General features: G+C 41.1%; 1 protein-coding gene across 21 annotated transcripts in view; it reads left to right on the top strand.

Moving 5' to 3' along the window:
* unm_hu7910 (un-named hu7910) overlaps positions 1 to 22,452 on the top strand; it is a 217,059-nt gene that overhangs the window by 130,349 nt on the left and 64,258 nt on the right. For 14 of the 21 annotated variants that reach the window (XM_078216221.1, XM_078216218.1, XM_078216226.1 and 11 more), the window contains one exon: positions 9,731 to 9,769. In XM_078216221.1, the coding sequence (XP_078072347.1) occupies positions 9,731 to 9,769 (39 nt within the window). Of the gene's footprint in view, positions 1 to 7,382; positions 8,739 to 9,730; positions 9,770 to 12,408; positions 12,464 to 22,452 lie in introns of those variants that run through there. The other 7 variants (XM_078216236.1, XM_078216238.1, XM_078216240.1 and 4 more) reach the window with 3 other exon arrangements.

Here is a 22,452-nt window from a genome sequence, read left to right as displayed (position 1 = left end):
TTGGGTGCCAGCCGACTCTTAGATTTTGAGCTTGCTGGCTTCTTGTTGCTGCCTGTCAAAATTTTAATCGGTAAACGTTGCACTGTAACATAATGGTTTACGCATTATTCTACTTGATTGGAAATTAAATAACAGTAACAGTTTATGATCAATCATATTTTTAGAACTGGATAATGATTACTGCTGGAGATGGAATTAATTCTGAAGAATTCCTTTATGTCGTCCATTCATCTTTTAAATCAATTATTAATGTCTAATTTAGTGGTGTATATAAAATAATTAACAAATGCACAGCAGTTAACCGAATTTGACATACTTTTCTTTTAGAAGAGGGTATAGGATTGTGTGATTTTGTTTTCATATATGGAGTAATGTTGTGTCCTAGATTCAGTTTCCATAATGTCAGCTGGTTCTTAAAGCCCTACCTTGCAATTTGTATTGTAGATCTAATTTTAATGTTTTTGCCTGCATTGAGTTTAGTAAATGGGTGTTGAGATTTGGGGAAACAAGTAGTGATCAGTATTTGAAGGACCTTATTACTGTGTCATTCACTGTTGGAATGAGCTGCGTGCACAGTTGTATGCAGTTCTCTTATGTTCAAGCTCTGTTGTGTGTTATTTTCATGTAGTAGGTTTCATTTTCTTTGGTTTCCTAATGAGTGCAACATCGAACTTGTACTATTATTTAGCCTGGTCCTCAATGCAGTGGCAAAATGAACAAGATTGAAGTTGTATACCTCAACTCCATTTGAGTATGCTAATAGCTACACTAACAACCAATTTCACATGATGGCCCAAGTTTCTGATCAGAGTTCCAATTCTGATCAGACAAATAAAATACACACTTAACCTTCCTCCGACTTTCTCTGTGGGCAATCTTCTGATGAAAGATCCTACAGAACTCAGCCAGTGCAGGAAACCTCAGAGACAGCAGCAAAGTGAATCCACGCAGAAGCCATCTCCCCTTTTTACAGCACTAGCTGCTGTATCCTGATAAGTAAAGTTTAAATGTCCCAAAACTGCTTTGAAAAGCTATGCCGATAAGGTATACCAAAGCAATTATGTTCAGCTTTGCAATCCTTTTAGCACTTTGCCTACTATTTTGTTTGGTACAAAATGGAACTTGCATTCAAATGCTGATGTTGGAGCTGTGATATCTAGCTATCTGTCAAGCTACTAACTGAGATTATAAATGGACGCATCCACAATTAATTATTACATTCTAATACTGACCTAACTCTGAAAGCATCTACCTAAAAGACAAGTACATTCATTGCCAAATGTAATGTCTAAAGAATAATCAAAATGTTTACAAATCTTTCCTTGTACTAATTGTACTAAGTTTTAAGAGTACGAATCAAAGGAATGCTTCTGAAATCCAAGTGCCTAATATTTATTCTGATAGTGTATTTATTTGAGAGAGCCCTAAGGAGCCTCAAACAATTGGAGAGTGGGAAAGTGGGCCAAATGGAAGTGCGAGGCGGGTTTTAGTTGATATGATTAGTCGATTGGAATTGCAGGTAACGATCTGAGGTTTATTAAATTAGTTCAACTAATGCTTCAGAGTGTTTGGGCATACTATGTTTCTGTAAAAGGGATTCACCTCTTGTAACAAATTCAAACCCATCCCCCACACCTTGTGAATCATGTTAACTCTGTTGCTATAGTTGAGATAGTGTGATGAGTAAATGTGCCTGTGGAGGCTGAATTTGAAAATAGAAGGCAACTCCATACTCTGCACAGATGCTAACTTCTATTCAGCCTCCCCCGAAAATCTGCCTAATTGGAGCTAATGAGGATGACTGCTGCCTTCTGCTCTTCAGTGACTTCAATTGATAATTGTTTTAGCTACCATGACACAATGAGGTGGCAAGCAAAAATGATCTTTTTCTGCCTTCTTGTATTAAGAATGGAACTTGCAAACAAGTGGGACTGTCAAAACTCTGGCCACCTTTTGTATTGACCACAGTTGATGATAGCCATGAGATTTTGTTCTCTGCCGCACTTCCATTTCGAAAATTCATTTTTCTGAAGTGTGTCAAGACGAGCTCAGCTGAGCAGTAACACAACACTTGTGACCATTCTAAGACATGAACCACTAACATGCTGCTTGAATCATGCCAGAATTTGCTATGACCAGAGTCACTTAGAAAATCACTGAGAGCTTTGTTTTTCTGTACATTTGATTTAATTATATCCATCTTTTAGTTTTGTAAACTTCAAGTGCAATTTCTGGTGCTAAAATTGCACTTGCTGTTCTTCATAGCCTCACAGAGAGCAGTAATTAAACTGCAGATTTAGCCCATAGGATTTCAGAGAATGGAATGGAGTATTATTGGCCAGAAATATCCGAGTCAAACTCCTGGGTAACTATCAAGTAAGTAAGTTGAAACTGTTCCAAGTCACCGACTTGAACTCAGTTGCAGGGTTTCGCGGAGGGTTCTGGGAGCAGGGAAATTGCCCATCAGAGGTTGAAACTTCCCTGGCAATTCTTGTGGAGTCATTGCATCGGGACTTCTGAGGGGTCCCATAGTGCACCGGCGGGGGGGGCACATCATCTGGTGTCGAACAATCCAGAGACCATCGGGTCTGGGCTGATCATTTGAGCTCGTAACGTGGCTCATTTAGTCTTGCTAGTAACAACATGCATTCATACGCAGGGACCAATTCTCTGCAAACAGAAGGAATCCCTGGAGTTTGGGGAGCCTATAGTTCCTCATTGGCCATTGCCATGAAGAAAGCAATCATAGTTGGCATGCAATCAGCACCCTTCTGTGACAGAAGTTGTTGTCATTGTTTAAAATTTGGCATCTGGGTGTTTGTCTTGATGAAAGCAATATGTTTCTCTTTTCAGCAATATTGATATTCTACAACCAATGAACTTAAACTTTCACTCCCACCTTCACTGATGCACAGTATGTACTATATGCATGATACACTAAAGCAACTCATCAAGGCTGCTTTGGCAGCACCTTCCAAATACAGAACCACTTCCACCTAGAAGGACAAGGGCAACAGGCACATGGGAACAACACCACCTGCAAGTTCCACTCCAAGCCACACATCTTCAATTGGAGCTATATCGCCATTTCTTCACTGTCGTGGAATCAAAATACAAGAACTCCCTTCCCAGCAACACTATGGGTCTACCTGCACTAGATGGACTGTAACGGTTCTAGAAAGGGTTTATCACCTCCTTCTTGGGATAATTGAGGATGGGCAGCAAATGCTGAACTTGCTGACGATGCCCATATCCAATGAAATAATTTTTAAAATGCTTGTTATTGCAAGCTGTATGCCAAATCATGAGTTATAAAATACCTTTTGTATTAAAAGTTTCCCCATAGTGTGTAATTTTGATCATTTTTTGATCTGAAATGAAATTGAAATGTAATTCTGAGACTTATAAATCTGAATTTTAAGTAATGTGACAGATCTACAAGTGAATGGAAAATTGAACTGATATTCTCCTAACCTATAGTGCTCAAGTATTGCTGAAATAAAGACACATGTTGAAGTTCTTTTCATTTTACACTCATCAGGACAATTCAGTCATTCGGGCTGGCAAACATTCTCCATGACAACACCTCCAATCGGAGTCCAGTTACCAACCAATCAGTACTCTCTCCTCATGAAGTTCAAATTGTTGTTCCCTGGTATTCTTGCAAATTGTTCTGTTGAGTGCAAGGCGAAAAGCTTTGACAACATGTATCTTTTTTCAGCAGTACTGAAGTTCTGTACTACCAAATTACTATTTCCTGGTCACAATTTGGTGAATTAGAGAGTAATTCTAATAAAAACATAGGTACTGGGGTTTAGAACTTCATGTGAAGTCTTTACCATTTTATTTTTTCACCTTTGTTTTTCTTGCACATCAGAGACAGTTTTGAACTGGTTCATTAATGTCCTCAGGGAGGCTCGCCCACCACCCTTCCACCTGTACCTAGTCTGACTTATAAAGTATTTATATGTATTATACATATCTTTTCAGATGAGGTAAAAGATGCCATTTTCTTGGTAATACCAAGCCGTAGCTTTACAAGTGTACTTGATATACATCAGTTGGGCCAAATGTTATCCTCACTGTTTCAAATGTGGTAATGCACTGTGGACTCAGTAATTTTTTGCGTGCATTGTTTTTATTCTTTCCAAGCTGTGAACAGTGCTGACCAGGCCAGCATTTATTGCTAATTGCCCTGAATTGAATGGCTTGTTCAACCATTTAAGAGGGCAGTTAATAATTGACCACATTGCTGTGGGGCTCATGTCATGCATAGACCAGACAGAATAAGAGTAGCAGGCTTCTGCATCTAAAGGACATCAGTAAACCAGATACGTTTTTGAAAAATTCCATTATGCCACTTACTCTTTATTCCAGATTTATTTGTTAACTTGCTTGTCTGGATGGCTAAAGTGTGATGCAGCATGATGCCAAGGTTGCAGGTTCAATCCCTGTATCGGCTGTGGTAGTTCATGGAGGCCTGTCTCCTTGTCTTGCCCCCATGTTTGTGAAGTGATGTCCCTAAAGCTATATGTGTCTCAATTGTGCTTCTCTAATGGAGCGAGATGTCTACAGCCCTTTATGGTTTATGACTAATTATCTTACCTTATCTATTAACTGAATTTCCCTACTGCTGTGATGGAATTTGAACTCAATTCTGGATCATTCATCCAGAATTTTGGATTTTAGACCAGTAATATAGCCACTGTGCCGTTGTTCCCTAGTACAGGTATTCCTCTCTTTTGTTGGTCCCCATTTTGCCATCATTACCGTGGCATTCTTCTCTGTCCAGCAAACTTATTGCCACAAACTGTGGACATGGGAGGTGCATTAATATAGTTACCCTGCTGTGCTTATTGCACAGCAGTTTGATTTTCTTCTGCAAACAAAATAGTCCATCTTTCTTTGTTGCACATCCATGACTTCCTGTATTGGGGCAGTTATTAACCACAGCGGCAGGCACCAAGAAGCATTGAACAGCAAGTGCAGCATGCTTTTAAAAGGTACTGCACTGCTCATATGGGGGTCGATTCTCCCAAAAAGATCTAAGTGCTGAATTCATGGGAAAACTGATATAAATCATTGTTTTTTCAGTGCGACTTCAGACAATAATCTCCCACGCTCTGTGCACTGCAGAGATCACAATCGTGAATCTCATTAAAAGCTTGGGGGGGTGGCGGGACTTATTTGCACCAGTGTCTGACAGTTCTGGGACTCTGGGCATACGCAGTAGCCCCGAACTGTTAGCCTGCACTTTGCTGGCCAGCTTAATCGCTGGTCAGTCTGGGACCCTCACAGTGCTGCCCCTCTCAACACCCCCCGTGGCCCCCTATGAGCATTCATGGGCGAGCCCTGGTTTGCGCGCGCCGCCCCCCCCCCCCCCCCCCCCCGGGAGACTTTGCCCCTTGGCAATGTTGGGGGCACAGGCTGGCACTGCCAGAGTGTCCATGCCCAGGGAGCACCACCCCGACTGCCCCATCCCCTTCACTCCAGCAGGTCTCCTGCTAATTCCCCAAAAGCGGGGAGCTAGTCTGAACCCCGCTGGAGTGAAATTGCACTGACGTGGTGGGAGATGCTAGCGGGCCCGGAGACTTCAGTCCTGGGCTCGATAATGACATTTAAATTACATTAAAAATAGATTAAAATAACTTGCCTGCTGTTCCTGCCGGTTTCCAGTGTGGTCCCGACTGTGCTGGTTATCTGGCGCTCAGAGATGCGCATGCGTTGGGAATGCATGTGTGAATCCCACGAATCAGCCAAACATGATTCTCCTGGTCTGCCGCGCTAAAACATTAACACATCGGGATAGGAGAATTGCCCCATTAATACCTACTTGTTGTAATGGCAAGCAATAGAATTTATAGCAGTGCATAGCAGGTATACTTTAAACTAGGTGACCTCAGATGTATTCTGCAGGCATATGAGAGTACGAGATTGATGCATATGGGCACAAATGTTTTTTCCTTCGCATTTAGTCATCAAAATTGCCTGCGTGTTTGTTTCTTAAATTGAGTAAATTGGATCAAATGCCGAGATTGAAACAGGCTAGATTTTCAGGCCAGTTAGTGGTTTCTTTCCCCACCATCAAATACTGTTGAAAATTGCCACAAACTGAACTGCACTTCAAAGTAATTCATTGTATTTGAGGGTTTTGGAACATTTCTCAAAAATGTGATGAAGTGCTAGTGTCCCTGCATGTGAGCCAGAAACTCCAGGAATGGCTCTTCCGCAGGACTTGATAACCAAGGAAGGTCCATTCGTAATGCTGCCAAACAGGTTGAATATCAACCAGCAAATCGTTCCAACATGCCAATGTCTGGCAGTAGGAGTGGAAGAGACTCCTGGTCAGCCATATGATGGAAAGAAAGTCGGAGCCTCATCATCACTATACATAGCTCCAGACTACAAGGTGCATGTAAAAGTGCATTAAACAATAAATCAGAAGTGCATCAGAATCAGTCTGTTGGCTCTTCAAAAAATTCCCAGAACTGGAAATGATATCCATATTTTCCGATTATAACCAAACTTAGGGCTTCATCTCATTTGAATTTAGGAGGTGAAAATTAACTATATTCTTAAAGCCAGAACTTTCATTGCACAAAATGTCATAGGTGGAAAATTTGTATCATGCCAAAAATGGACATCCATTTAAAAGTGATGACTAAACAAAAATGCAGCTGATCTTTTTAGGTTCAAAATTGTGTTAAATGTGTAGGTTTGAATACTATTTTGAGATTTATTTTGGTTGATCTTTTAATAATACTTTGTTCTTCGAGGAATTTCCATTAACATTTTTCTCTACTTTTAGCGTGAGTTGCTTAAGGGTAGCCATTTTAATGGTGGAGATTGGTGTGACAGCTGGGGTAATTAGATAAAAGACTTTTTAGTTAAGTGAGAAGTTTGAGATAATTTGTAATTTAATCCATTGATTAATACAGCAGCAAGTATAATATATTCTGTAGGGCACAAATTTTATAAGTAACTGTGTAGTGGTCTTGATTGTGGCCTGTCTGAAGTATGAAAAACGAGTAGTGAAGTTTATTCCATGAGAGTTGCTGGCATGAGTCTATTCTGTCTTTACAATATTCTTCCGTTTTTAAAAAAAAACCTCACTTTAAACAATGCAGATCTGTATCTGATAAAGTTACTTTTTAGGGCAATGATCAGCAAAATGAAAGGTTCAGCCAGTGCTCTGATCTGATCCAGGTGGAATCATATAAATACTGTATTACGAGTACACTGAGGATTTAAAACAGCAGAGCATCTTGCAGAATTCACGACTAAATGAAGAATTATCTAAAGGTGCAGATCAATTATAATTATCAGTCAATTCCACTGTTGTCTGCCAGGACTTTTAATTAAAAATTTGTATTGTTTTGCAGATCTTTAAATCATCACAAAGACGTCAAAAACATTTGGACCAGGCCACTCTACATTCCACTATTAGTTTTTTTTAAAATTTTGCTTTTGTTCTTAAAGCAGTCTGACAATTAGTGTGTGATCTCTGGGATTGAAGATAATGTGATGGGACACCCTGAAAGAGATGTGGAATATTTTCCATGAATGCATATGTTTTTTTATATATATATATGTGTGTGTGTGTTTTAAATAATTAACAACTTTGGATCCAGTGTGCTTTTGTGAATTCTGTAGGTTACAGTGCAAAGTTCTTGATGTAAAAACCTACTCATGTAACACTAATGGCTGCAGTGGTAGATAATTGAGAAGCGTGTTACCAATCAGTCTACTATGTTCTCATACAAAGTCTGCTCTCAAATACTAAGAGTGAAGTTACACAAATATAATATATATATTCAAATGAAAAACTTAGTAATGTGTAAATGTGATTTATTTTGAATAAATCAGTATTGGAGTGGACTTCAATGAGTAGATGCAGTAAATTTAACGACTATATTAGAACAAATTGTAACCATTTAGCATAAGAATGACACAAATATAGATGTTTATCTTTTTTGGGGGATTGAGAAATGATTGAAAATATTTTTTTGTAATTGAGTGCAAGTTCAGCTTGAGTGCTACCTGTAGCTATTGTGTGAAAAGCAAAGTGAACCTTTCAGAACCTCAGTGTGAAGAACGTTTGATCAGATCAACACTATAGTGTGTTTATATAAAGTGGTTACAAATGTCAGGGAGATTTTAATTAACACTATTTAGAAATGAGTCTTTTTTAAGTTGAGCTAAGTTTTCCCTTATGAACGTGATCATTTTGGTCAGATTTAGCAATAAAACCTATCAACTGTGATAATTTGTCATTATGTATATTCCTTGTAAATAGCCTTATGGCTGAAAAGCTTAATCTTAATGTATGGTACTCATGTTTATTTAAAACAATGTATCAAATTTTAAAAAGCCATAAATTTTGGAAGGGAGGGATAATTGGAAAGGAGACTAGTTAGCTACAAATTGGGACGAAATTGCTAATCTGCAATGTTAGAAAAGGTTTTTAAATAACCTATCGTAGATTGGTTCTGGCCAAGGATCTCTGTTTATCCATCTGACTTGACAGTCAAAAGTTTACACGTGCACTAACTGACTTTAAGCTAGTGGTTCTAACCTGTCAAAAGCCATGCTGGCATAAAAGGAATACCTTGCATTTGCAATTGATATATAATTTTATTCTGTTGCGTAAGCTACAGCTGCAAACCTGTTTAATGTAACAATGACGATGTGTTTTTGGATATGTCATTTGTCAGCAATAAAATTTCCTAGAAATACTGCAAAGTGTCCTTGTGTTTTTATGTAAATACAGTGAATATCATCATGCCTTTGACTCAAATCTAATCATTTAGCAGAAGGTGTAAATATTTTTGGCAGTTTACCAGTTGAAATTCTTTTTAGAAAGGGGAATTCATCCTCATTGCTACCTGCATCTACAAGACAAACGAGAACCTTATAGAACCTAAGCTATTTAATCATTTGAATTCTCTTATGGTTTTCTGTTTACTTGGATATAAATGCTGCAATTTTATATTTTAAGCCTCTGTAGGAACCATCATATGTAAACATTTATTGAATAAATTATGTATTTCAAGACTAAGCTAATATACCCATTTCAGCAACTGGAGATCTTTTACATGATGTCCTGCTGATAATGCCTGATGCTTTATACACATTCTAGCCGCACACACACTTTGACAAGTTTCAAATGAAGCACCCATCCAGGTGATTAGCTTTTAAATGTTTGCATAATTCAAGTACCTCCTATCTCCCAATATCCTTGTAACCCCTTAGCTTTCCGTTCAGGTGTCACCGGTGTTTCAAAGGTTTCATTGCAATTCACAATACTTTAATCATCTCTATTCCACTTCCAAACCATTGCTAGTGTTTTGTTTGCAGGGGGGAAAGAAAGAAATCTGCCATAATCACAATACCCCAAACTTCAGAAAGCTTGTCCTTTGTCCTTGTTCAAACTGGTAATAGTTACAATAAAATCTAATGTTATACGTCATACCTGTGTGCGAGCTGCTGTTATTTACAAAAGCTATTGGTTTAAAACTGTCAATGTAACTGGGTGTAACTGTTCCTTTGGATGTATGGCTGTGACTTGCATTTCAAATATCAAAGTATATTTTACGCACTAAAAATGGAGACCAAAAAAATCAATTTGTTGCATTGATTGCCATTTCAAAAAGATGTACAATAATCTGTATTAACACTATATATTTTTGATATTTCCTTAACCAATGAAAACATTTTTGTAATCTTCCAGACAAAAGACCTGACTCTGAAGTAAAGAAGGAAAAGAAAGGTAAGCTCCATCTTGTGCATTAACTGCTTCTGGTAACAATTATTTTGGGTGACTTAGTAACTGTTGTTTAGGACATTGAAAATGTGCATCCTACTGGTATGCAGATGGTCACGCAATTGGCCAAAGTTGTAGACCTAGTCTTGTATGGCCATTTTAATTTGATGTAATTTTTGGGGTGAGAGGCAGTTCCTTACTCTTCAGTTGGTCTTGCTTTTTAATTGGTCAAGATTGAGTAGCAATAGAAAGGACATCTAAAGGCATAAGACAGAACCAGTTAAAATTCATTCGGGAAGCAAGCGCACTAGGTAGATACATTTAAAGTTGCATGCCTGCTAAAATCAATATTACATACTTGGAAAGGTTCTCATGATTTAAAGTCATTTGGAGATTAGTATTTCAGAAAATATTTTTTACCCACTTCCTAGAGAATTGTTTATAAAATCAATTTACTTGGTGAATTGAGCTGCAATTTAGATTTTTTGATTAAAACAATATCCAGGTATGGGGCAGCATAATCGGTGTTGAAAATTCTGAATGGATAGGGAAGATTGTTTCTCCGAGGTAAGAGTGAAAAACGAGGGGCCAGACATACAATGGAGCAGGTCACTCCAGTTTTAAGGAAGTGAAATTCACGTCCAGGATTAGTGGTTTAGACAGACATGATGTCAATATTTCAAGACAAGATTGAATAGGATGAAGGAAAAAAGTTTGAAGGGGTGCAGGAATAGATTGTATAAACAAGTAAACTATTTGCTCACATGCAAGGTAAATGCCAATCTGGAAAAAATGGGTTGAATGGCCTGTTTGCCTATTGCAATTTTGATGTGTACACATATTAACTGGAAAATCTGTATCTCCAGGTTGCCATTTTCTTGCAATTATTTTTGAGATTTGCATAGATGTTAGGTCCTGCACTTTTAATACAATTTGGCAAATATGGTTTGCAGTGAATAGCTTAATTAAAATGGGAAGTTTTGCAGGTGCCTGGAGTTATTTGAAATGTTAAACTTGCAATCTTTTCACACTAGATGGCACTCTAAATTAATGAATGATGACGGACTTCTGCCTATAATGCCCAAATCTTCCGATGTCCAAAGCAGTGAATTCTGGATTTAAGTCTGTGTTGCACACCAGGACCCTGTGGAATTCCTGGTGTGTGCACATGTGATATAATTGCCTAGGAAGTTCTGGGCTGCTTTTCACTGTCTGGGATCCTCTGCGAATGTCTACGACACTGAGTTCAGGGTCGGAGACTTGGACCAAATGCACAAGACTTACCCTGGAAATGTTACACCATTTAATCTCTGACATAATTCCAAGATTAATCAGCATAACTGAACTCAGCACCACCTGATCCCTTCTGTCTTCATTGACCTCGGCTCCGAAGTTGTCTTCCTGAACCCACCTCCACCTTCTCCTCCTTATAACCTTAATAATATGATCAGGATTTCGACCATTCCTTGTAAACTCTTCACAGTGTCAATTTTTCCTTGTGCTTAAATTTTATTTTAATGTTGACTTTTCTATATAAATGCTTGTTGGGTGAGTAGTATCAAGAATCTGTAAACACATTGATATCAATATATACCGTGCAAAGTAGTGGAGTGAAGAGATTATAACAAATAATGTCAAGTATGGAAGACTAAACATTTCACATTTTGGCCTTGCTTTTTATTGTGAAGGTTGTTCTGTTTTGTACCTTCACTGTTTGGAGTACGCTAAGTGACTGCTACACTTAATGTTATAATGTGTTTTGGGCCGCACAGTGGTTCACGCTGCTGCCTCACAGGGGTTCAATTCTGGCTTCGGTTGACCATCTGTGTGGAGTTTGAAGGTCTTCCCCCTGTGTGCGTGGGTTTCCTCCCACAGTCCAAAAATGTGTGGGTTAGGTTAATTGGCCATGTTAAATTGCCCTTTCAGTGTCAGGGGACTAGCAGGGTAAATACGTGGGCTTAGGGCCTGGGTGGGATTGTTGTCAGTGCAGGCTCGATGGGCCAAATGGCCTCCCTCTGCACTGACGGGATTCTATGATTCTACGAATATCGTCAGTGTAGTTTTTAAAAAAGTGGTGTTGCTGCCTTCTGTAGCTCCTATACGGAACGGAAGAGATGGTTTTCACTAGGAGCTCACTCAGCATATCCAAACAGGCAGTGATTTTTATTTTCTTCTCGACTTTGGTTCAACTCTGAAATCTGTCCTGTAGTAGATCCCTGGGTGATATTATTGAGCCACCTCAGTTCCTTTGGCATTGATGCCAGGAGAGTGGCGTCCTTGAATTAACTCTAGCAATTGCACTAGTAAATTTGGTGCACCTAACCCAACAGGCTCAGACTCATGAAAATCTGGGTTTTATGCCAGGCTAGCGAAATTGGATTTATCAGGATAAACACAAGGAACTTATCAGTGGATCAGGTTCAAGGGGCTGAATGGCCAATGCCTGTTCCTTTGTTCATGCATATACTGGAAGACTTCCTTTTATATACTACTGTTACCCAGGATAAATCAGGAAACAAATTTTCATACAGCCTACATTCCTCGTGTGTGAACCTAGGAGTTAAATATTAGCCAGCCATTTGACCACATCAATTGTTTGATTCTCTGTCGACTTGTGTAACATTACATTTGCTCTTTCTTTGCAGCACGAGTCACTGTCTACAGATTCAAGTAGGAACTCTGATATTTGTTAATTTCCCCCTCAACCTGAGTGTATCAGCATCACAACAGGTAGTGTTTCACCCACTGAACCATCACGGGAGTAACTCATAGAATCATAACAGTGCAGAAGGAGGCCATTCGGCCCACCAAGCCTGCACAGACAACAACTCCACTCAGGCCCTATCCCTGGAATCCCACATATTTAGCCTGCCACTAAGGAGTAATTTAGCTTGGCCAATCAATCTAACCTATGCATCTTTTAGTGCCGGGGGAAACCCATGCAGACACGAAGAGAGCATGCAAAATCCACACGGATGGTCACTTGAGGCCTGAATTAAACCCGGGTCCCTGGCACAGTGAGGCAGTGGTGCTAACCACTGTGCCACCATGCTGCCCAATTGTTGAACATGGATAAGAAAATAAACTACCCCCAGATTAAATAAAAGCAAATTACCGCAGATGTTGGAATCTGAAACCAAAAGAGAAAATGCTGGAAAATCTCAGCAGGTCTGCCAGCATCTGTAAGGAGAGAAAAGAGCTGACGTTTTGAGTCCAGACGAACCTTTGTCAAAGCTCCGATACAAAGAACAAAGAACAGTACAGCACAGGAAACAGGCCCTTCGGCCCTCCAAGCCTGTGCCGCTCCTTGGTCCAACTAGACCAATCGTTTGTATCCCTCCATTCTCCGGCTGCTCATGTGACTATCCAGGTAAGTCTTAAACGATGTCAGCGTGCCTGCCTCCACCACCCTACTTGGCAGCGCATTCCAGGCCCCCACCACCCTCTGTAAAAAACGTCCCTCTGATATCTGAGTTATACTTCGCCCCTCTCAGCTTGAGCCCGTGACCCCTCGTGATCGTCACCTCCGACCTGGGAAAAAGCTTCCCACTGTTCACCTTATCTATACCCTTCATAATCTTGTACACCTCTATTAGATCTCCCCTCATTCTCCATCTTTCCAAGGAGAACAACCCCAGTCTACCCAATCTCTCCTCATAGCTAAGACCCTCCATACCAGGCAACATCCTGGTAAACCTTCTCTGCACTCTCTCTAACGCCTCCACGTCCTTCTGATAGTGCGGTGACCAGAATTGGACGCAGTACTCCAAATGTGGCCTAACCAGCGTTCTATACAGCTGCATCATCAGACTCCAGCTTTTATACTCTATACCCCGTCCTATAAAGGCAAGCATACCATATGCCTTCTTCTCCACCTGTGTTGCCACCTTCAAGGATTTGTGGACTTGCACACCTAGGTCCCTCTGTGTTTCTATACTCCTGATGACTCTGCCATTTATTGTATAACTCCTCCCTACATTATTTCTTCCAAAATGCATCACTTCGCATTTATCCGGATTAAACTCCATCTGCCACCTCTCCGCCCAATTTTCCAGCCTATTTATATCCTGCTGTATTGCCCGACAATGCTCTTCACTATCCGCAAGTCCAGCCATCTTCGTGTCATCCGCAAACTTGCTGATTACACCAGTTACACCTTCTTCCAAATCATTTATATATATCACAAATAGCAGAGGTCCCAGTACAGAGCCCTGCGGAACACCACTGGTTACAGACCTCCAGCCGGAAAAAGACCCTTCGACCACTACCCTCTGTCTCCTATGGCCAAGCCAGTTCTCCTTGTATCCCATGAGCCTTAACCTTCTTAACCAACCTACCATGTGGGACTTTGTCAAATGCCTTACTGAAATCCACATAGACGACATCCACGGCCCTTCCTTCATCAACCGTTTTTGTCACTTCCTCAAAAAACTCCACCAAATTTGTAAGGCACGACCTCCCTCTTACAAAACCATGCTGTCTGTCACTAATGAGATTGTTCCATTCTAAATGCACATACATCCTGTCTCTAAGAATCCTCTCCAACAACTTCCCTACCACGGACGTCAAGCTCACCGGCCTATAATTTCCTGGGTTATCCCTGCTACCCTTCTTAAACAACGGGACCACATTCTCTATCCTCCAATCCTCAGGGACCTCACCCGTGTCCAAAGAAGCGACAAAGATTTCCGTCAGAGGCCCAGCAATTTCATCTCTCGTCTCCCTGAGCAGTCGAGGATAGATGCCATCAGGCCCTGGGGCTTTGTCAGTTTTAATGTTCCCTAAAAAACCTTGTAATGGAGATTTTCTCTAACGGGTCAACACCTCCCTCCGAGACACTCCCGGTTAACACGCCCCTCTCCTTCGTGAATACCGATGCAAAGTATTCATTTAGGATCTCCCCTATTCCCTTGGGTTCTAAGCATAATTCCCCTCCTTTGTCCCTGAGAGGTCCGATTTTCTCCCTGACAACTCTTTTGTTCCTAACATACCTCCAGATTTATTTTGATAATTGCATCTTTTTTTTATATTCTGTTCCCAAGCATTTTCAATGGTTAATTTAACATGGAATGCTTTAGTGAAGTCATGAAATAATTCTGAGCTGTTACAACTTCTGCAAAGTTATCTATCTATTTTGAACTTTGATATCATTAAACTCCAGGTTGAAAATGGAGAATTGTTGAGCTGAGATTTCCAGCTGGAGTCGGGACCCCGACATTGAGGTTGGGACCCACTTAGTCTCAGTGGTGTCCAAGTCCCACCTGCCTGTGCAATTGTCCCATAGGCGGCCAATTAATAGGGCGGTGTGCTGCGCAGCTGGGAGGACAAATAGGAACACCCAGGTTTGTAGGCAGCTGGCTGTTTCAACAGGAGGAGAACTGCTTCTGCAATGGCTGTAGGTACAATACTGCCTGTTGCAGTGCTGATTCATACAGAACACTTGGGTTGGGAAGGAAAACAAAATCAGGATTCCCACTTGAATCTGTAGGCAGTGACTGGCACCACATAGAAAGAGCATATGTAATATTACACAAGTCAATGTGGAATCCCTATACTCAAATTGACTTGCTAATATAGATAAATGGGTGCTGCCAATGCAAGTTCAGGGCCACAAGGGTGCTTGAGGATGGAGATGCCCTCTGAAAATTGATATACTTGTTGAAAGTGTGGCATAGCTGCCAGGTTATTATGGAAAAGGAGCTTCTCCTCAGGATGGCTGAAGCTGTGTCTTGATCGCTGCTGCTCTAGGAGGGATTCAAATGAAGCATCAGTGATGTCCTCCCTCCAGACTGGAAGCTGCCTTGACAGAACTGGCAGATTCAGCACACAGTAGACCATCCCTAAACAAATCCATAATGACATAATTGACTGCCTGCCTTGTTGGAGCAAGCTTCTAACTTTCTTTGCTGGTAAGTTCCAGAGGTGTAAACACATCAAGGAGCCGTCCTCCCACAGTTCCTCCTTTTAGTTTCACAGTCCTCTTGACTCTAACCTCTAACTGCCATGGCACCTAGAATATTCAGTCCACTGTTTCTGAACCAAATATAATTTTGAGAAATTTTTTATTTTAAAATTTTCATATATTCTGGAAATATTTTTGAGACAATTATCTCAAGCTTATTAAGAATGATCTGAAATGACACCACCTAGTGTAGAGTGAGTCACGTAGACCAGAAATCTCCTGATCTGTCATTTGTATTGAGTAGGTTTAACTGGAACAACAGTAAAGCTACACGTATTGGCCTCGAGTACTGGACTAGATTGCAAGAAGTTAGCTGGGTTCCCACTCCTAATTCATAGCCTACAATTCTAGCTGAAGGATAAGGTTCAGCTGTAATATGGCAATTACGTTATCATTAACGCGCTGTCTTTATTCATACATGAAGAATCCTAATTTGGGAAAGTACCAGAAGCTTTTCATTGTGCCATAGCCCCCCTGCTGTTCTGTTAATGTTGCCTGGCTGCTGATAGTAGCTGATAAATGATGCGGATCACACATCAGAAAATACAGCAGTCATTTAAAAAAATAATTGTCTGGGATGTGGGTGACATTGGCAAGGCTGTATTTATTGTTCATTCCTTGTTGCCCTGGGGTGGTGATGGTTGATTTTCCCCAGTATCTCTGCAATTTTTCAAGGTATGTTGCTTCCACAAGGATATTTGACAGGAAATTCTATGCTTTTTCCCAGTGACAAAATGATGATTTGTGTTCAGTGTGTCTTGGAATTTAATGGGTTCCCAAGGTCTTGCTACATTTGGCCTCATTGGTGGTAGAGGTCACAGGGTTGATTAGGAGCTTTTGTCAAAGTAAGCATACTACATCACAGTGTACAGTGCTGGAGAGGGTGGCGGTCAAGTCTAGTAGCAATGGCGCTATTTAAGCTGACTGCTTTGTCCTTGATGGTGTTGATTTTCTTGAATGTTGTCATAACCATACCCCACTCAGGCAAATGGTGAATCTTCAGCACATGTTCATTTTGAGCCTTGTAGATGGTGGGAAAACACTAGAGTCAAGAGGCAAACCACTTATCAAAGTTCTGTATCTCTGTCTTGGTTTTAAAGCCATGCTGTGAATGTAGCTGGCCCAATTAATCTTCATTGTTATTTTGTTTCTTTTGTAGTTTTTTTAACAATGCATCAAGGCTATTTTAAAAGAAAAAAAATCATAAAAAGAATGATGATTAACTTAGATACTTTGTTTTTTGGCCAGTCTTACAAAAAATATTGTTGACTGTTTTTGTTGAGATGTTAAGATTTATGACTCCTTGATTGCAAGGGAGCTGAATTAAAATCAGTTGATCTGGCTGTTAACTCGGAGTTCAATTAAATCAGTTACTTCATACTGTCCAGTAATACACTAAGCGTATTCTTACTACAGGAAGGAGCGTGGATAATCTTTAATAGTTTTGATGTAAAATTCTAACTACTGCTCATTTAAGATGATGCATTGAAAATTGTAGATGTTTCCAAACAGTGTGAGTAACTGATCTCTGGCAGATTTCTGAAGGGAACCAAAAAAACCGCAAGTGAATTGCTTCCACCTGAAGAGAAAGTGGAAATCTCACGGCAAATCGATGTTCAATCTGCTACTCGCAAAATGAGGAGACATTGGCATTGAACTTGAGAATAGATTGCCGAGTGCTATTGTGGAGTTTAAGCAGGAAGAATGTTTTAGTTCCCTAATTGTGGTTGAGAAACAAATTGGAAGATGCTGCTGAAAGCTGTGTTTTGATATGGGGAGGGGGAGAGAAAAATTAATATGAAGTTTAAAAAGACACGATAAGATATACCGTTCAGAAAAATTATATAAGAACATAAGAATTAGGAGCAGGAGTAGGCCATCTAGCCCCTCGAGCCTGCCCCGCCATTCAATAAGATCATGGCTGATCTGAAGTGGATCAGTTCCACTTACCCGCCTGATCCCGATAACCCCTAATTCCCATACCGATCAGGAATCCATCTATCCGTGATTTAAACATATTCAACGAGGTAGCCTCCACCACTTCAGTGGGCAGAGAATTCCAGAGATTCACCATCCTCTGAGAGAAGAAGTTCCTCCTCAACTCTGTCCTAAACTGACCTCCCTTTATTTTGAGGCTGTGCCCTCCAGTTCTAGCTTCCTTTCTAAGTGGAAAGAATCTCTCCACTTCTACCCTATCCAGCCCCTTCATTATCTTATAGGTCTCTATAAGATCCCCCCTCGGCCTTCTAAATTCCAACAAGTACAAACCCAATCTACTCAGTCTCTCCTCATAACCAACACCCCTCATCTCTGGTATCAACCTGGTGAACCTTCTCTGCACTCCCTCTAAGGCCAATATATCCTTCCGCAAATAAGGGGACCAATACTGCACACAGTATTCCAGCTGCGGCCTCACCAATGCCCTGTACAGATGCAGCAAGACATCTCTGCTTTTATATTCTATCCCCCTTGCGATATAGGCCAACATCCCATTTGCCGCCTTGATCACCTGTTGCACCTGCAGGCTGGGTTTTTGTGTCTCATGCAGAACGACCCCCAGATCCCTCTGCACAGCAGCATGTTGTAATTTCTTTCCATTTAGATAATCCAATTTGCTATTATTTCTTCCAAAGTGAATAACCTCGCATTTGTCAACGTAATACTCCATCTGCCAGATCCTCGCCCACTCACTCAGCCTGTCCAAATCTCTCTGCAGACCTTCTACGCCCTCCACACGATTCACTTTTCCATTTATCTTTGTGTCGTCTGCAAACTTTGTTACCCTACACTCAGTCCCCTCCTCCAGATCGTCTATATAAATGGTAAATAGTTGAGGCCCCAGTACCGATCCCTGCGGCACGCCACTAGTTACCATCTGCCAACCAGAAAAGCACCCATTTATTCCGACTCTCTGCTTCCTGTCGGATAGCCAATCCCTAATCCACGCTAACATCCTACCCCCAACTCCGTGAGACCCAATCTTCTTCAGCAACCTTTTGTGAGGCACCTTATCAAATGCCTTTTGGAAATCCAAAAACACCGCATCCACTGGTTCCCCTCCGTCAACCGCACTAGTCACATCTTCATAAAAATCCAACAAGTTCGTCAAGCATGACTTTCCCCTCATGAATCCATGCTGTGTCTGCTTAATCGAACCATTCTTATCCAGATGGCCTGCTATTTCTTCTTTAATGATGGATTCCAGCATTTTCCCAACTACAGACGTTAAGCTAACCGGCCTGTAGTTACCCGCCTATTGTCTATTTCCTTTTTTAAACAGCGGCGTAACATTAGCCGTTTTCTAATCCGCCGGCACTACCCGAGAATCCAACGAATTTTGATAAATAACCACTAACGCATCCGCTATTACCTCTGACATTTCTTTCAGTACCCTGGGATGCATTCCATCCGGGCCCGGGGACTTGTCCGCCTTCAGTTCTGTTAGTCTACCAAGCACTGCCTCCTTGGTAACATCAATTGTATTGAGTACCTCTCCTCCTACCAACCCTCTATCGTTAATATTCGGTAAACTATTTGTGTCTTCCACCGTGAAGACCGACACAAAAAACATAGAACATAGAACAGTACAGCACAGAACAGGCCCTTCGGCCCACGATGTTGTGCCGAGCTTTATCTGAAACCAAGATCAAGCTATCCCACTCCCTATCATCCTGGTGTGCTCCATGTGCCTATCCAATAACCGCTTAAATGTTCCTAAAGTGTCTGACTCCACTATCACTGCAGGCAGTCCATTCCACACCCCAACCACTCTCTGCGTAAAGAACCTACCTCTGATATCCTTCCTATATCTCCCACCATGAACCCTATAGTTATGCCCCCTTGTAATAGCTCCATCCACCCGAGGAAATAGTCTTTGAATGTTCATCATTTTATAAACCTCTATTAAGTCTCCCCTCAGCCTCCTCCGTTCCAGAGAGAACAGCCCTAGCTCCCTCAACCTTTCCTCATAAGACCTACCCTCCAAACCAGGCAGCATCCTGGTAAATCTCCTCTGCACTCTTTCCAGTGCTTCCACATCCTTCTTATAGTGAGGTGACCAGAACTGCACACAATATTCCAAATGTGGTCTCACCAAGGTCCTGTACAGTTGCAGCATAACCCCACAGCTCTTAAACTCCAACCCACTGTTAATAAAAGCTAACACACTATATGCCTTCTTCACAGCTCTATCCACTTGAGTGGCAACCTTTAGAGATCTGTGGATATGGACCCCAAGATCTCTCTGTTCCTCCACAGTCTTCAGAACCCTACCTTTGACCCTGTAATCCACATTTAAATTAGTCCTACCAAAATGAATCACCTCACATTTATCAGGGTTGAACTCCATTTGCCATTTTTCAGCCCAGCTTTGCATCCTATCTATGTCTCTTTGCAGCCTACAACAGCCCTCCACCTCACCCACTACTCCACCAATCTTGGTGTCATCAGCAAATTTACTGATCCACCCTTCAGCCCCCTCCTCTAAGTCATTTATTTAAAGTTTCAGCCATTTCCTCATTTCCCACTATTAAATCCCCCCTCTCGTCCTCCAAGGGTCCAACGTTCACTCTTGCCACTCTATTCCTTTTTATATATTTATAAAAGCTTTTACTATCATTTTTTATATTTAGAGCTAGCCGAGCTTCATAACCTATCTTTCCTTTCTTTATCGCTTTCTTAGTCGTTCTTTGTTGTTTCTTAAAGTTTTCCCAATCTTCCGATTCTCCACTATTTTTGGCCACTCTACGCATCGGTCTTTAATTTAATACTCTCCTTAATTTCCTTCGTTATCCACGGCTGGTTATCCCTTTTCTTACAGCCCTTCTTTATCACCGAAATATATTGTTGCTGAGTACTGAAAAGGATCTCGTTAAAAATCCTCCACTGTTCCTCAGCTGTCCTACCTACCAGTCTGCTCTCCCAGTCCACCTTAGCCAATTCAGCCCTCATCCTATCGCACTTCCCTCTGTTCAAACAGAGGACAGTGGTATGGGACCCTACTTTCTCCTCTTCCATTTGTATCAGAAATTCGACTATATTGTGATCACTTGATCCAAGAGGATCACAAGAACATCCTTAATTCTACCTACCTCGTTACACATTACCAGATCTAAGATAACTCGTTCCCTCGTCGGCTCTGTAACATACTGTTCAAGGTAACTATCCCGACAGCATTCTAGGAACTCTTCCTCCATCCCACCCCTTCCAACTTGAGTCAGCCAATTAATATGCAGGTTGAAGTCCCCCATGATTATTGCCGTTCCGTTTTTGCACGCATCCATTATTTGCTTGTTTATAGCCCTCCCCACCTCAACATTATTATTTGGGGGCCTATAGACCACGCCTACTAGTGTCTTTCTCCCCCTACTATTCCTTATCTCTACCCATAACGATTCCACATTTTGTTCCTTAGAGCCTATGTCATCCCTTACTACTACCCTGATATTATCTTTTATTAACAGAGCTACCCCACCACCTTTTCCTTCCTGTCTATTCTTCCTAAATGCCTGATACCCCTGGATATTCATCTCCCAGTCCTGGTCTCCCTGCAGCCACGTTTCTGTATTAGCCATTAGATCATACCCATTTGTGCTGATTTGCACCATCAACTCATTAACTTTGTTCCGAATGCTTTGTGCATTCAGGCAAAGTGTCTTTATTCCAGCTTTTATCTGGACCCGATTTGATGAAACGCGATCAACCTCTCCCTCGCCCTCTACTCCTTTAACTACTTGAATGCCCTCATTCACTTGCACTCGCTCCCTCTCCTCTACCATTGATTTCGTAATTCCTCTTACCTCTGCACCCTCCCCCCCCATAAATTAGTTTAAAGCCCTATCTACAGCCCTAGTGATACGATTCGCTAGGACTCTGGTCCCAGCACGGTTCAAACGGAGACCATCCCATCTATACAGGTCCCATCTGCCCAAATACTGGTGCCAATGCCCCATGAATTCACACCCATTCCTCCCACACCAATGCTTGAGCCACGCATTTGTCTCCTTAATCCTATTAACCCTGCGCCAATTTGCGCGTGGCTCAGGTAGTAATCCAGAGATTACCACCTTGTTGGTTCTGCTTTTTAATTTGTTCCCCAGCTCTTCGTACTCCCTCTGAGCTGAACAACTACCTTCCTGAAATTAATGAATAGGGCAATTCAAATAAAAACTCAACAAAGAAGTAGAATGTAGAAATACTAAAGAGAAAAAAGCGGCCTGAGTAGGGGTGTGCACAGGAATTTATAAATTCATCTTAAAAGAGCATGGGATGTGAAAAGAGACATGGAAAAAATAACATGAGTTATAACAAAGTGCAATAATAAAATGTTTACTTCCGTATCACACCAGGAAAATAAAATCTAGAATGCTGCAAAATAGTCAAAATATTGAATATCTTCTTGAGATCTTCACTAGGTATCACACTGTAGAAATGCATTTATTTATTTCATAAAATGCCATTGAAGACATTCAAGTCAGCGTGACAGAGGATGGTGAGACTAATTTCATAAGGTCCTTAGTAACTTTGCTCCTTTGAATTGTTTGGTTGGTCCATGTTAAGGGGAGGACGAGGCATCCATGGCTGACGAGGGAAGTCAAGGACAGCATAAAAGCAAAAGAAAAAGCATACAAAGTGGCAAGGAAGCCAGAGGATTGGGAAGCCTTTAAAAACGAACAAAGGACAACTACAAAAGCAATAAGGGGGAGAAGATGAAATATAAGTGTAAGCT

The sequence above is a fragment of the Mustelus asterias genome, chromosome 7 (assembly GCF_964213995.1).
Source record: "Mustelus asterias chromosome 7, sMusAst1.hap1.1, whole genome shotgun sequence".
In the NCBI taxonomy this organism is placed as follows: Eukaryota; Metazoa; Chordata; class Chondrichthyes; order Carcharhiniformes; family Triakidae; genus Mustelus; species Mustelus asterias.
This window is presented reverse-complemented; position numbering and strand designations above follow the sequence as displayed.